Here is a 17,241-nt window from a genome sequence, read left to right on the forward strand (position 1 = left end):
GGTGGGGTGGGTGGGGGGGGGGGGGGGGGGGGGGGGGGGGGGGGGGGGGGGGGTGCATTTTATTCTACGATATAAAATACATCAGTAATACCCCACTCACAATTTTATAAAAAGGTGGTTGCTAATGCTAACAAGTGGCTAAATGGGACTACAGAGGTTGTCAACAAGTGCCATTAAGGCCCAATCACAATTCTATTTTATACCCCTTCCCCTACCCCTCAGCCTAGCTCTTCCCCTTGTCCCTTGAAACAGAGTGTCAAGGGGTAGGGGTGAAAATATTCCCCTAAGAATTGGGACACCACTACTATGCCGTCACACGTCATCATACGTCGTCTAGCTCCTACAATACACACACCTATACTGGTGTGCATTAGAGCCTGGCTAATTACCGTTCTATATTAATGTGCTGCTTACTGACACACACACACACACACACACACACACATATATATATATATATATATATATATATATATATATATATATATATATATATATATATATATATATATATATATCGGAGATCGCGCAGCTCACACATCCAGGAGAAAAGAAACTTGTCAACGCTGTCAATTACTTTTATCAATAACAGTTTAAATACTGAATCGCTACATTATATTTTCCAGTTTGCCGTTTTTGAAGTAAACTCACTCTAAAAAGAAACGCACAGACGCGCATACACGCAACTTTCATCTCTCTCTCTCTCGGAGCCCCTAAAGGGACATGGTGGTGGAAAAAAATCAGATTGAGTGAAAGAATTTGGGGTGGAAGGAAAAAATATTTGTCAGATTTTTTGCGTTCTCTTGCAAAACTTTTGTGTTCCCTCAAGAAACTTTGCATTCCCTCGCAAAACTTTTGCGTTCTCTCAAGAAACTTTGCGTTCCCTCGCAAAACTTTTGCGTTCTCTCGAGAAACTTTGCGTTCCCTCGCGAAACTTTTGCGTTCCCTCGCGAAACGGAGGGGTAGGGAAAAGGGGAAGGGCTAAGGGGTAGAATTGGGATTGGGCCTAATTGTCACCACACTAAACTTACCTACTAACTAGTCCACTTTTACAGCCCTATTGTGTTTATAATCTCGCTCTTGCAAACTCTAATTAGTCAAACCTTCAGTGAAAATGTTTTTTAGTTATCACTGCAGCACTGTATAGTTATCATTATCGTTATTGACCTTGGTGTGAATGGCCCTCTACAGCGAGATTCAGGTTTATAACACAATTAACCTCAAAAATTCCTTAAGAACAATTAGCTTGACCCTGTAGAGATTGTGAAACAATCAGACCATCTTATCCATCTCAGCCAGCTGGTCATTCACCACAGATTTCATATAGCTACGGATCTCAGTCCACATTCATTAAAGATACATTGCACATTAGGGATTAAAGATATAGAAAGTGTGTAAAGGTACACTCTGTGACGCATATGCTGGGACTACAGCCATAAAATGCTGTAGACATGAATTATACAGAAAGGTAGAGCGGTAGAAAGAGAGTAATAAAGATGCTAATCGATCTAACAAAACTGTAAAATACAAGCAAACAGACATCCTGAGAAAAGTGTGCTTATGGGTAATCTCCTTTGCCCCCTCTGAAAGTGTATTTATGAAGAGGGGATCAAGCTGCCCCTTGTTGTCCTAATGTAGGACAATATCAGGGATTTGTGCCTGTAGGGAGATTAATGGCTATGTGTGAGACCAAATGCTGTAAATCTCATCCTAAAACCAACGCCAGTCAGTCGGTAAAGCAACCAGCTGGCCTCTGACTGCACAACTAATGTGCACAACTCAGGAATTCCCACAAAGAGCAAATGCCACATCCTGTCCGTGTTAATATCTACTACAAGTCCCCCATAAAAATATATAAATAGACTATATGGTCCTTCGTCTGTCTGTATTTATTTCAAATTCTGTAAGTGAGAAAGAAAACGTGTTCTTGTCTCACAATCATCCTCTTCCTGAGTGCCAGCAGGGCATGTTGATGCCATTCAAAATCCAAATGAAATTCAATTGGCCCAAAACGGCTCGCTAAATCCATGCCATTAAATTCTGCTGAATTTAGTTGCTTCTTTAAGAGATAAACCACTCACAGAGGACATGGCTTTTTGCTTCCTTGCTAACCAGACAAACAGGAAAGGGCGTATCATAAGGAACATTATTTCCTCTGAGGCAGTTTAAACGTTATTTCTTTGACACTTTGTAAGCACTCAAAATTACTTACGAGAAAAATCTGATTGTATCTTATCTCTCAGAATGAAAGCACTGAAGATAAGTCAGCTTTTCAATAAAGCATGGTACAGCCCCACCCTGTTGAAAAAAAGAGCGAGTATCGCACAGGTAGGTAAACCAACCCCGACAGCCCAGCTCACTTTCCCAAGAGAACCAACTACGAGTCAATGGCTGCTTTATACGGTCCATCTTATAGACTGGATAAAAAAAAAACAGATCAAGTTTACCCAACTACTAAGGCACAAAAACACACGCGTCTTATTTACTAAATATACAAAATATAAAATGAGATTTGAGTTTACCTCAAAATGCTTGCCTCCAAACACTGCTGCTGACAGCGATCCAAAAGTCTTTGAGTTTTCCCACCGCACAGAGTTCCTGGGAGTGCTACACCTTCTCTCGCATTCAGATGAGGGTGAACAATGTGCGTTGGGGAGAGGGCAAAGTCTCCTCTAGAGCTCCGCCCCCGATACTATAGGAGTCCAGCACCACACCCAAACCCACACCCCCGCACTCTCTCTCTTTGACACGATAAACACACTCCAAAAACACTTCAAATGGACATCTGATTGCTTTAGCTGCTCATCGTCGTGGCGTAATATGCAACACACACACACACACACACACACACTGGTGTGTCTGTCTGGTCAGCTATCCTTGTGGGGACTCTCCATAGGCATAATAGTTTTTATACTGTACAATCTGTATTTTCTATTGCCCTACACCTAAACCTACCCCTTACAGGAAACTTTCTGCATTCTTACTTTCTCAAAAAAACTCATTCTGTATGATTTATAAGCTTTTGTATTCATGGGGACCTCAATTTTGGTCCCCACCGTGACACAAGTCCCCACGAGTCTGTGTGTATACAGGTTTAAGTCCCCACCAGGATATATAAACCTGTACACACACACACAAGTTTTAAAACATGCATAAGATATACATTTCAATATACAATAAAAGAATAATAAAAGTTGAACGCTATATATAGCCTATATTTATTTATAAAACGATTAGTTCCATATATATATGATGTACATTTCAAAGCGCAAAGTATTTGTATCAGCGCTAATTATTTTTGCATACAATATTGTCAAAACACCAATACACTCAGTAAATGCATTTGCTGGGAAAGGGTGTCAGTAATGTTAAAAATATATTAAATTCAATATACAATAAAAATATATAATATAAAATAAAATAATATATTAAGTTTTCTCCCCACTGTGAGCACTGAGGCTTACTTCCTAAGTGTATTTTCTTGTCTGTGATCATTTATAAGGATTCGTCTCTGTTTTTTTTTTATCTCTTATGATTTGTATAGAGATACTTTTCATTTTCTGCCATAATCTTATGTGCTTCTCAAAAGCAGTGAGATCTTCTACCTGTAGGGCATATTCATGTCAGCGGCCACACCTTGGCAGGTATTACGACAAACAAGGCACTACGTCATGACTCACGTAATTCTCAGACTGTGCAATATGATGAACTCTCTGTCTAATCACCTTTGAAACTATACACTCACCCAATTCATTTAAAGAGCTTTCATTTAAAATTACACTTCTTAGGGTTCAACAAATTTCACATGCTAAACATAATAATCCCCAAAAGCGAAACCATCATTTTTAATATTACAATTAATATTTTTTTTATTATTTCAAGTTTGTTTGTTAATTATCTAATTGTAAGAGTTATTAAGAATCAATAATATTGTATATTAGCAAATATCCCCATACATCTTAAAGATCTTCTGAAAGACTAAACAATCCTGATTTACCGGTATAGATCATATGAGATATTTGTATTTTTGATACTGAAACAATGGCCACTCGCTCAGTTGTAGTTCTGTCACGTTTGAGAAGGTCTTGGCTTTGTTGCAATTGTTGGCTTTGAAAATTGTGATGCATTTGGCAACGATTTAATAGCTGTGGAGTGAGTGATTCTGAATTACAGTGAATTACCGTTTACCAATGTGCAAAACATAGTTCAGAGGAAAAGGAGAAAGAGTGACAAAGGAGAAAGGGAGGAGGGTGAGGGGTGTGGCTGGGCCACTCCTTTATGCTCAAAGAATGACAGCAGTAACACTAAGTCAAAATTTGGTCAGAAATCAGGAAGTTTAGCAAAAGGAGAAGATTAAAAGTTCATGTTGGATCAGTGTAAATTACTTTAGATTGAAAACACCTTCTGCTTTTTGACATATAACCAGGAGCAAAGACGTGCAAACAAAGAGCTCAAAGGACAGTAGGTTTCATTCCAGCAATCAATACTTATGCTTGGGATCTATTCATGATGATTCAGAACTGGACAGTGCCAAACAGATATATATATAAAAGCAATTCGATCTTTGTTGTGCATTAAGAATGGGTATGCTCAAATATACAAACCCAAAATACAACAAATACAAAATCTCTGGTTTGTGGTCAATATTTCAGAAAAGCCTTATAGTCTGAATGGGGGTCAGAGGTCAGCATTCCCAAGCTGCCTTTCATGCTTAGCTCAGGAAGCCAAAATAGCTCAACATGTGCAGCAGACATGGACATGCGTTTCCGCATCTATTCAGCTAAGCACTCTTTAGAGAGGATCACTGACATGCCTCAGTGAGAAAGACAATGCATGATAAACAGCCTCATTGTTTTATAAGAGACAGATGACATATGGACATGCTTGGAGGAAAGTGCTCTTCCAAACCCGTGTAATTAATGTGAATGAAAGCAAGCAGTCCGGACTACTACAGAGGGTAGTCCGGACTGCTGAGCGAATCATTGGTACAACCCTCCCTTCTCTCCAAGAACTGTACTCGTCCAGAGTGAGCAAAAGGGCTGGCAGAATCACTCTGGACCCCTCACATCCAGCACACTCCCTCTTTGAACTGTTGCCATCTGGTCGACGCTACAGAGCTCTGAGCACCAGAACGACCAGACACAGGAACAGTTTCTTCCCTCAGGCCATCCATCTCATGAACACTTGACAATAACCGTGGAACACACACTATTTATTCACTCATACACTTATTTATCTAACACTCATACTCAGCCTACACTTCAAATTTGCACATAATATACAGTACCTGTACATACAAAAAACCCCAAAAAACTGTCTATTGTAATATACTGTACCTGCACACACAATTGTCAATTTATATATTTTTATTCCTTATTTACTTTTTCTATTTTTTTTTTATTATCTGTGTTTTTTGTTCTGTCACTGTCATTCTGTTACACTGTGGAAGCTTCTGTCACGATAACAAATTCCTCGTATGTGTAAACATACCTGGCAATAAAGCTCATTCTGATTCTGATTCTGATTATTGTAATATTGCAGTCTTTGTTGATTGATTAAGTGGTAAAGGATTGTTTTGTAGGAGACTCATAAAGCTGTGTGGAGCTAACAAATAAATGGGTGGACAAAAGTACACTTTTTGAATGCAAACAATATTATAAATACCCTTGTCACTTTTATTCAAATGAATACTACGATGTTAGAAAGAGCATAACTTTGTCTTCAAACATCACAGGAACTGAAATAGAGACTTTTCTTAGTTAAAATGTCTAAATGTTTCTGGTGGCCCTCCAGGATTGGCAAACAATGTATGTAACGTAATGTAAGGTGTTATTTCTACCAGATACATTTTGTGCATAAATTCTAAAGAAGTAAGTTTGATTCAGCCGTTAAACATTTTTGAGACTTGACTGCTAATGTAGATGCTACCGCATATTTCAATGGAATTTGACTATGTATGTTTTTCGTGTGTGTTTTATTAATAAATGTACTATTTATTTGTAACTATAAAAGGAATAAAAGATACAAGATTTATATAAAACTTTTTTAATATACATTACCATTCAAATGTTTGGGATCTGCAAGATTTTTTAAAAATGTTTTCGAGAAGTCTACCTGTAGGGCATATTTTAAATACAGTAAAAAAATAGTAATATTGTGAAATATAATTACAACTTGAAATACTAATTTAAAAACTAAATGTGTTTTATTCCTGTGATGCAAAGCTGAATTTTCAGCAGCCATTACTCCAGTCTTCAGTGTCACATGATCCTTTAGAAATCATTCTAATATGCATATTTGCGGCAATAATGATTTCTTAATAACAATGTTGAAAAACGTTGTTGCTTAATATTTTTGCTGAATAAAAGTATGAATTTCCTTTCAATAAAAGTAATACAATCATACTGACCCAAACTTCTAAGTGTAGGCCAATATAACAAAAAAAAGCATAATGAAAAATTTTTAAACTACTAAATAAAACGGAAACATCCATATTAATCAAAACAAGGTTTTAGAATGACCTGAAAGACAAACAGTAAAACATATCACTCTTAAAAATAAAGGTGCTTCACGATGCCATAGAAGAACCTTTTTGCCCAAATGGTTCCATAAAGAACCTTTAACATCTGAAGAACCTTTCTGTTTCACGGTTAACTATCCTTTTAAAGACCAGATTACTTTCTATTTGATCATAACTTTGAGAGAACCTTGCCAGAACGTTCTGAGAAAGTTCTAGCCAAAGCTCTAAGAACATTTCTTATTAGCAGGGAAGGCATTAAAATACAACTCATTTGCTCAATGAAGCAACTCATCCTTACTCATCAACTGGAATAAAATAAGTGGGAAATTATGAACATGAATGTGGGCAAATGTTATCTCCTCCCATGTATTTGTAGGCTAATGGAGTTTCAATCCCTTTATTTAGAGTTTTTTGTTTGCAATGGACTTTACCCTGAGTTTAGGACAGGCCACTGTGGATTTTCCCACTGAAAGAAAAACAGTGACAGACAGGTGTAGACACACCCGAACAGATTCATTGACTGGGTTTGCATGCACAAGAATATGCTGATATGAATCAGAATGTGGGTATATTATAATTATTTTTGAGTCATGTAAAACACCTTATTGCCATAAGCCAGTATTCCAGTTCCATCTGCAAATTCAACACCATATATATATATATACTTACATAATATAAAATTATTCGCCATGTAAGCGCCTTATTCAGAATATGATCTGTTCTGTCTATAAGTATCTGCGCATGTACAAATGAAGGTGACCTACATTTCATTCATGACCTACATTTTGTGATTTTGAGTGAGAATGAAGTTACTGTGCATGATTAGTTTTTTTTTCTTCAGATTGTTATTGTTGCATACTTGTTTGGAATAAAGGGTTAATTAGAATATGGACTTTAATTGGAAAACATGCTTGTAAACATGGCCATTTTTCCCTGAATGGATTCATTTAAATACAGCATGAGATTTGGCTCTCCAAGCCTGTCCGCACCTGTTCTCTGATTTGCTGTGTGTGGTCAGTCCTGTTCTCATCAATAAAGCCTTCGCCGTCAATGCACAACAGGGAACTCTGTGGTTTGTGCATTTGCTTCTATTGTTGTGGAAGAGAAGGAACAGGGACATAGGCAATGTTTCCAGGATGTTGTTCAAATAAGTTCTGGTGACTCAGAGGGTAGAGTCTGATCCTGGACTCATGAGGAAAACATTATGAGGAGAAATGATACACTGGTATTGAGTTATGTGAGCCATCATGATATCACATGAATGTTACAAAATTGTTTGACAGTTTTTGTCTGTGTTGAGCACTAGGTTTATGATGGATTTTTATATAATTTAAATCTGTGAAAATACTATTGATCTTGTCTCTGGGACAAGAGTAAATCAAATCTATACTTAAAAAAGTATGAAAAGTAGCAAAAGTTATGAAGGCATGGAAAAGCTTCCAAGACAGTTTTATGGCTGTCATATAAAAAAAGAAAAAAGGTGTATTATTTTAAATAAAAATCAACCCTTGGGACATAAAACTGGCAAAAGCCAGCTATGTTATGCAAATGCCACATATAGCCGTAACATGATCTGTCATGCCTGGAAGTTATTGGCATTGAAATGAATTATTCAGTAATCACTGAGCACTATTATCAAACTAATGAGGCATTGCAATTTAATAATGGGTTTAATATCATCAAAACCATCACAAGTGTCCAGAAACCATTCATGAGTGCAAAATAAATTATTAGGTTCAATTAATCAGTAAATCTGATTGATTCCATAAAGTAATCAGAGCCAGTTGATTAAATTGACCTGGCAGTGGTGAAACTGCTTTTAGCTGTATTAGCTGCCGGCTCACAGATTGTCTCTCTTTATTCTCTCTCTCTCTCTCTCTTCTCTCTTGCTCCCACCCATTCCTCTTACTCCACCCTCCCTATCTCTCCGTTCACAAAGTCGTCTCAGTGCACAGGACAGTCGATAGAGTAAGCAGAACAAGGCAGGGCAACCTTAAGCAGGTGTAAAGGACAGTTTGAAGAAGGACACAGGCTCCACGTGTGACCTATCGTCTGTCGGCCCGGGAGAGCGGCTCTGCTTTCGCCCAATGCAGAGATCATCTATCCGTTGCTGTAAGTAGCTCTAAACTTCTTTTATGTTTCTGCCTCTCAGTTGTAGCTCTCAGCTGTTCTTATGTCCTATTACGGGACCCTCGGTTGAGCGTCAACCTGCTGCTGTGTTACTATAGATGTTTATGGAATATGACACAAATGGGTGCAGTCTTTGGTGCAGTCTGTTTGGTGTCCAACCATTATTAGAGAGACTGCAGAAACCCTTAATAGAAAGAAGACAGGGAGTAAGTGTGCTGTCTTCTGGTGTTGAACTGATATCAGTCCACAGTGGTCTTCAAAAGTAGTCATCTACTGCTGTGTGGCAAAAACGACATTTGTTGCTACACTCTTAAAAATAAAGGTGCTTCACGATGCCATAGAATAACCTTTTTGTCTAAATGGTTCCATAAAGAACCTTTAACATCTGAAGAACCTTTCTGTTTCACGAAAGGTTCTTTGTGGCGAAAGAAGGTTCTTCAGATTATAAAAAGGTAAGAAAGAGATGGTTCTTTAAAGAACCTTTGACTGAATGGTTCTTTGTGGAACCAAAAATGGTTCTTCTATGGCATCGCTGTGAAGAACCTTTTAAGCACCTTTATTTTTTAAGAGTGTATCAGTGTAGTCTGCATTATGCACTCTGCTGGTGTTTGTTTTCTCTATGTAGAGTTTTGCACTTTATTTGTGTCTTATAGGAAATGTTGTACAAAATTTGAGGTACTCGAATAAGTAATGGACATTTTGGCCATTGTTCAATGTGACAAGTGGTATCCTGTGATTATAGAAAATATATGTACATTACCATTCAAAAGTTTGGGGTCAGTATTGAAATCAGGAGGATGCATTAAATTGATCAAAAGTGAAAGTAAAGACTTTTGCATTCTTACAAAAGATTTCTATTGCAAGCAAATGCTGCTCTTTGGAACTTTCTCTTAGTCAAAGAATCCTGTATCATGGTTTCCACAAAAATATTAACCAGCACAACCGTTTTCAACATTGATAATAAGAAGAAGTATTTCTTGAGCTCTCAATCAGCATGTTAGAATGGTTTCTGAAGGATCATGTGACACTGAAGACTGGAGTAATGATGCTGAAAATTCAGCTTTGTCATTACAGGAATAAATTACATTTGAAAATATACTAAAATAGAAAACAGTTATTTGTAGAAGTTACTTATAGTTACTTTATCTTAAGTTACTAGTTACTTTATCCACTATGGCATTGTTTATCCAACTGTACTGAAAGCAGAAGTTCTTTTTTGCTTGTAGGCAACAGTGAAAGCAAAGCAGATCAGCTGATCACTTTTATAAATACTGATGTCATTTGATACACGAGCATAACTTTGACCTCTTAAACATAGATCCCTGCCCAGCTTACCAGCACATATCATGTGTTTGCTTTCTTGCTACTGTATGATTGTTGACATCTTATCTCATATTTCAGATCTCATATCACTACATCATCTTTTAGAGGAAACAACATTTATAGGAAGAACTTTAATGAGCCACAATTTGTAACTTTTTATTTGCAGAGCTCAGAAGAGTGCATCAGTTTCAGCAAATAGGACGTTTTTATTATTCATGTCCTCGGGTTAATGAGTAACATGCACGCAGTCCTCTCTTTGTGAGATATGATTTACATTGAGGTAAAAAGCTGAACAAACCACAAGTGAGAGAGAAAGGGAAGGGCTGGAGGTGGTCATATTCATGACTCTGAGCCTTCTAGTTTTTAGTTGGAGTTCAGAGCTGTGTGAAAAGTCTGAAAAATCATATCTCATTTTTGCATTCACATTGTTTCATGTACATTTAATGAACTACATTTATCGTTGTCCTAAAGTCTCATATGGCTCTCAAAAATATATCACAATGGTTTTTAAATGAACAGAAGTGTAAAGGCAGTTTTTGACCAAATAAATTGACATTATTACTCGTCCTCTTATCTTTCCAAACCTGTATTCTGTAATGTTATAAGCAAAGATTTACACAGTTTAAGAGACATGGTCGATATGCTGTCATTGTATGGAAAAAGTGACATAAAGATTCTTCAACAGGGTATGTGCAGGTCTTAAAAAGGCCTTGAAAAGTCTTAATTCACCCTTCCACAAATTAAGGCCTTAAAAAGGTCTTAAATTATAGTCATAGCATTGAATGTTGCATACACTGCAACAAATGAATATCTTCCTCATTATTTTGTTTTCCAATATCTAAACTTCCTTAAATCGAGTTGCATTTACGTACTTGCGATGCAAAATGAAGATATGAAGTCACAAAATGATGCGAGTTCATGTTCAAAACAAGAGTAAATATCTCTAAATGGGGATTGAAAAAAAAAGTTTTTTTTTTGAGCCCATTAGCAGGTATTTGTACTTGGTTTACTCGTAAAATTTAATTTGGATCTTTTCAAGTAAATGCATCTTCTTGATTCAAGAATCCTAGACATTTGCACAAGAGAAAAATACCAAGGAAGAATATCATTTTTTTTTTCAAATTCCATTTTTTCCCCAAAGTTATCAGAAGGTAAAAGTTATTTTCATACAGTATTCTAGTGGTTGAATATGAGCCCATTAGCAGGTATTTGTACTTGGTTTACTCGTAAAATTTAATTTGGATCTTTTCAAGTAAATGCATCTTCTTGATTCAAGAATCCTAGACATTTGCACAAGAGAAAAATACCAAGGAAGAATATCTTTTTTTTTTTCAAATTCCATTTACAGAAGGTAAAAGTTATTTTCATACAGTATTCTAGTGGTTGAATATGAAACCTCATATTCAGAGGTTGTTTTTTCCCCCAAAATGAATTGAAAAAGCAGTGGATATCTGTTAGAAGTCGTATTTGGTGTTGCTAATACAACTAATTGAAAAAAGACTTACATATTGGCTTACATAATAGTGTTAATTTCAATAGATTTCTTAACATTTCTTTGTTTGGCCTTAAAAATGTCTTAAATTTACTTTTATAAACCTGCAAAAACTGTTCAACTATTTATTTTCCATGTACAAAATACTGTCATATTGGTTTGGAACAACAGGCTTCTACAACAAGTGCTTTTTTCAATGGCATATTGCAACATCAGTGTTTTATTAACTGTATATTGAGCTCATAATCTTGTTAATTCAGCTCAGAATATGATTTTTTTGTCCTTTTTATTCGGAGAGAGTGTGTGCAGGACTACTCGTAGGCAGTGGGGATTGTTTGTATAAATCGGCACACATGATCAGATACAGCAGTGATAGGAGAAACTTACCTATCACCTGGGGGGCAGAGACAGGGGTTCTTCTTTAGATCCCTTTTAGAAACACCTGATCTCACTACTGAGAGACGACATCATTGCATGGCTTAAGACTGTACAACTTATGTGAAAATTGAAATGAGCTGTTCTCTTTTAAAGCTTGTGGAATATCAATCAGAAGGTCATGGATGATTCCTCATGTGTTTTTTTTTAATTTTCTGCATCTCTTCATGATGAAAGAGATCTAAAGTGTAGTTCTTCACTCTTAAAAATAAAGGTGCTTCACGATGCCATAGAAGAACCTTTTTTTCTAAATGGTTCCATAAAGAACCTTTAACATCTGAAGAACCTTTCTGTTTCACAAAAGGTTCTTTGGGGCGAAAGAAGGTTCTTCAGATTATAAAAAGGAAAGAAAGAGATGGTTCTTTAAAGAACTTTTGACTGAATGGTTCTTTGTGGAACCAAAAATGGTTCTTCTATGGCATCGCTTGAAGAACCTTTTGAAGCACCTTTATTTTTAAGAGTGTTGGTGAACTTATCTTTCAAAACCATAATTTAATCAGATTTTGATTGTGCAGACTGCCTTAATGTTCTCATTATATCTGTATCCAACCACACCTTTGTTGATCTGAGCTGTCATGGTTTATTGGTGGCAATCAACCTACCTGATCCGGCTGATGCAGATTAGAGGAAAATATTCTCGTAACTTCCAGAATTTTACAGAAATTGAGCTTATAGTTCCTTGTTCTCCCATATGCCTGTTCCAAAATGTATCAATAGCCTTGTCGAGGCATAATATGCATGCAGTTTTCAAATAGACCTATTTTTTCTTCCATTGTATATCTGCATAATTTTAAAGACATAATTTGGCATTTTTTTGATGAATTATTTAAAAATATGGCAAAACACCTTTGACAAGGCACTTTTAACACTTAAAGAGGATATCATTTTTTTATTATACAAGTATTTTATTGTAATTGTTATAAAAATATTATATATTTGTATCATTTTAAATGTTGTTTATCAGAATCAGAATCAGAAGAGCTTTATTACCAAGTATGTTTACACACACAAGGAATTTGACTTGACGACAGGAGCTTCCAGTGTAGAAGAAAGTACAAACATAGTGCAGACATACATGATAGTGTAGACATACATAGGAATAACACAGTAGGGATGTAATATAACACTAATATAATAAAAAAGAAAAATTAAATAATGTACTATATACAGAAATAGAAGTATAGGAAAAAATGTAATTGTTTAGATAAATGTACAGATATGTTTATTAGTGTGCAGATATGTTATTTACAAAGTGTGCAGTTTAATATAAATATAACTATGTTAGTTGTGATGGACGATGTATAAAGTATGCCTCATTTGCTAACTTTAAATTGCATTATCGAAATACTAGCATGATATAAAGTGCATGCCACCTGGAGATATTGGCATCAACATTGGCCTTTGAAAAACTCATGTCAGTCAACTAGTCTCTTTACTATGAAGGTGAGAGAGTAAAGGACGAATGCATTAACCTTGACAGGGTTTATCCGGAAAAACTGTGCATATGATAATTTTCCCATTGAACTGTGTATATATTCTTCAAATGGCTGATTCTTATTGAACAGATTGCAGGAAAGTGGTTTGATTTGAGCACTTATTTTGATGGGGAAAAATTGTTTATCTCTGGACTAATTCTTTGTGACTTATGGAATTAGTGATAATGTGTTCTTTGTGTTTTTTACAATGTGATTTATAATTTCAATTCAAAACTGTAGGGACATTTAAACTTTATAGACTTTTAAAAACAAGTTATTGGAGTTCAGTGGAACAGTGTATACATGCATACAGACGTCCTTGTGTACGTGTTTGCATAAGCCCATGCCCATAAAAGCCCACTGACGATGCATCATGTGACTAAACCACACGTTCATAGTCCTCAGTTCTCCTAGGAGACGGCCAGTACAGAGTGCATGTTGCTTTCAGACAAACACATGCTTTCTGAACATTGAACTTGCCCCTCCCCCTGACTTAAGCCGTTATTCAAGTGTGTCTGCTCTGATAGGCTGAAAAAAGACTTTCTTTGTTCCTTCTGTCTCTCACTCCCACTCTCTCTTGTTTTATCACTCTCTCTATCTCTCTATTGGCCTTTCTCTTTCGCTGGGATGAGGAGAGCCCTAGAGGCTATGTGAAAGGACACACGTAGGCACCTCTAGCAGGAGTTTGGTTGGCAGTGAGTCCGGTATTGTGTACAGTCACCTTGAGCTAGTCCACAATCTCTGGCTGAAAGTAAGATTGTTTTAAGACCTGGGTCAATATTTAAAAACTATAACAAATATAGTGTTAAATTTTTTTTGGAATGCAAAGTTTGTATAGAGTGCTGCAGTGATGTATTTTTTTCAGGGCATCACCCTGGTTAGCATCACCCTGGTTCCCTCGACAAAAACCCAAAAGGATTTTTCCATTGGCTTTTGGATTATTGCAGAAAATAATATCTGCAACCAACAAACGTTTATGTTTCATACAAACTTTGTAAGAATCAATACAAATGCCAGAAGTAAAAAGCTGAAGCTATTATATAAAAATTATTGTTGAATTATCATTCATATCTCTAATAAATCCCTTTCAGCTGTAAGCATTTTAAAATGAGGCTTATCTGTTTTCAGTGACTGAAAATTTGTTAGACCAGTTCTGATTCATAATTTATTTTTAGAACAATTTTTATCATGTATTTGTGTTGTTTAACCATTTCTTTGCAGAAAACTGGCAGATAAAAATGCTTGGTAATTTGACAATTTTTAAAAACAAACAATTCAAAATGATTGCGTATGTTAAAATAATATATATGCTATATTAATAATAATAATAATTATTATTATTTATTTATTTTACAATTCTAGAAGTATGTTTTGCTATACATCTGTTCACTGTTTCCAAAAATCTCTAGTTAATTCATATTGGATGTTAAAGCTATGACAAGAGAGCTGGGCTTTAGCAAAGTATTGTTATGGTTGAATGATTGTTATTGGTTTAATCATATTTTAGCATAATATGACCTTTTATTGTCATAGCACATCCTGTATCCAAATATCTGATGAAACGTGTGATATATTCTCACCACAGGGTCTTTGCTTCAGAAGAGGTCATGACTCAAGGGTCATGAATGATATTATATCCCAAAAGCTGAATTATTTAAACGTGTATCATGACATTTGATACTGGATCTGATAGACATTTTCACTGGAAGACATTAAGCTGAAAGTAACACTGCTGTAGTTACCTGAGGGTGTATCTAGTTTCACATCAGTAGCACAATACAATCAATGGCCTGCTTTCAATGAACACAGTCTGTGTCCTGAGCATCATCTTTTTCATTTAACTAATGATAGGGGAGTTTCTGTAGTACACAAAAAGTTATTTTCTTAGAATCAGTTTGTTAATATCAGTGTACATCACTCTCTTTCTTTCTGTCCTCACTAGGTCACATGAGGACGTGTGTCTGCCTATTCTACACCCATTCTCTGATCCAGTAGGGTGCAGCACATCAGTCTGCTGAAGGCCTCAAGCATCCATCACCCTGAACCCCAGCAGGCCTGTCACACTGTCTCACTCCCCTGATTCTGCCTCTTCTCCTTCAGCACGCACCCCTCAACCCTCCCTGGAGACCCCAGGGCCACTCATCCTCAATGGAGAGCAGGGAGTGGGATGCGGGACCCTCGCCCAGGAGATCTGCCTCACTCCTGGGAACCTGAGGGAGGATCCTCTGCCGGCACAGGGCTTCCATGATGTCTCGACTCTCACAGGTACAGGAAATGGTTTTGTTGTTGTGCGACTGTTCCCAGGATACATCGATATCTGTTAGCTGTATGGGCATCTATGTGGTAACGTAACTTTAGCAGATACACCCCTGTTCAAAAGTTTGAGATCAGTAACTTTTCTTGAGGAAAATTGGCATTTTTTTTCAAATAAATGCTGTTATTTTTACCTTTCTGTTTGTCAAAGATAAAGCCGAAAATTAGGCCGCACACTGTTTTTAACACTGATGATAAGAAATATTTCTTGAGCAGCAAATCTGCATATAAGAATGATTTCTGAAGGATGATGTGACATTGAAGTCTGGAGTAATGATGATAAAAAGTCAGCTTTGGCATCACAGGAATAAATTACATTTTAAATGGTAATAATATTTCAATTTATAATAATTATATTAGTATTTCTGGTCAAATAAATTCAGCCTTGGTGAGCATTATATAACTCTTTTAAAAATATTTAGAAAAATCATACTAACCCCAAACACTTGGGGTTAGTGTATATTAACTCAAAATGTACTGGTAACTGGTCACTCATATTGCATTGCAAGATTTTGTCCAATTAAATGCTCTCTATAGTCTATTCTAACCTAAATAGTACATTATTCTCTTTCTCAAACATCAGTTGGCAGCTATTTTTGTATTTTAATTTTGCTAAGTGAGGTTAGTACTACATTGTTCACATGTAGCCTCCTACATTTGTTCTTTACCGCCTGTAGTTCACTGATATGAGTTTGTTGTGTTACCTTCATAACAGAACAGAACGCAGACAAAGGCAGGAAAGGTGGAACAAACCATGTTAGTTAAGGAAGTACCTATATGTGTTGCTTTCTAATTATACTGCATCCTAAAAGCTCAGAGTGGGCGCTGTAGTAGCTAATTGCATTCAACACTCCGATATGATTTTTTAATCATTCTTTTGCAACAACCAGTAATTTAGACATAAGCTTTTTAATTAATAACTGACTGACTAATAACATAATTCTGTTTTTTAACTTGAAAAGACATCTTGCATAACATATTGGAGCTGTTTTGGACAGCAGCAGAGATGTTTAAATGTTCACAGTGTGTGATTTTAATTTCTCAGTTAGGCCACATAATCTTTATAAGTTTTTTTTATTACATTAATGAATGTGAGCTTCTAAATGATGTAATATGATAATTAGATATTTTCAGATCATATATTCAAATGAACATTTAGATTAGTGACAGTGAATGTTTTTCTTTCCGTTTATCACACTCAGACCTGTGCTCCAGTGTGGATCTGCCAGAGGTGGAGATTGTCAGCTTGCTTACAGAAAAGTTGCCCAAATACACTCTGCGGGCGGACCATGTGTTTGGGTACGAGCATGACGACTGGCTGCACACACCTCTGCTGCCACCAGAGGCCCCTCTTGGACTTACACAGGAGCAGATCGACGAGACACTCAAGTACTTCTGTGAGTCCGCACTGTTTTTATTTTACTGTACTGCTTTGCCATTTCTGTTAAATCCAACCACTTTCAAACTTTGCAAAAGGCTTGGGAGTGAAAATAAACAGGGAATTGAAGACAATTTACACACACACACACACACACACACACACACACACACAC

At 36.4% G+C, this 17,241-nt stretch overlaps 2 protein-coding genes across 3 annotated transcripts in view; one reads left to right on the forward strand and one right to left on the reverse strand.

Moving 5' to 3' along the window:
• LOC107563614 (junction plakoglobin-like) overlaps window positions 1-2,665 on the reverse strand; it is a 20,973-nt gene extending 18,308 nt beyond the window's left edge. Inside the window, exon 1 of one of the 2 annotated variants that reach the window (XM_016248530.1) lies at window positions 2,537-2,665. The gene's annotated coding sequence lies outside the window, so the exon portion shown is untranslated. Of the gene's footprint in view, window positions 1-2,522 lie in introns of both variants that reach the window. The other variant, XM_016248523.1, reaches the window with a different exon arrangement.
• The window catches only part of LOC107564818 (trafficking kinesin-binding protein 1-like), a 33,323-nt gene continuing 18,364 nt past the window's right edge, over window positions 2,283-17,241 (forward strand). The window contains exons 1-4 of the mRNA XM_016249987.1: window positions 2,283-2,328; window positions 14,961-14,979; window positions 15,396-15,640; window positions 16,891-17,085. Of these exons, the coding sequence (XP_016105473.1) occupies window positions 2,283-2,328; window positions 14,961-14,979; window positions 15,396-15,640; window positions 16,891-17,085 (505 nt within the window). The remainder of the gene's footprint in view (window positions 2,329-14,960; window positions 14,980-15,395; window positions 15,641-16,890; window positions 17,086-17,241) is intronic.

This window comes from Sinocyclocheilus grahami, unplaced genomic scaffold (assembly GCF_001515645.1).
Source record: "Sinocyclocheilus grahami isolate Dianchi unplaced genomic scaffold, SAMN03320097.WGS_v1.1 scaffold25.1, whole genome shotgun sequence".
Lineage (NCBI taxonomy): Eukaryota > Metazoa > Chordata > Actinopteri > Cypriniformes > Cyprinidae > Sinocyclocheilus > Sinocyclocheilus grahami.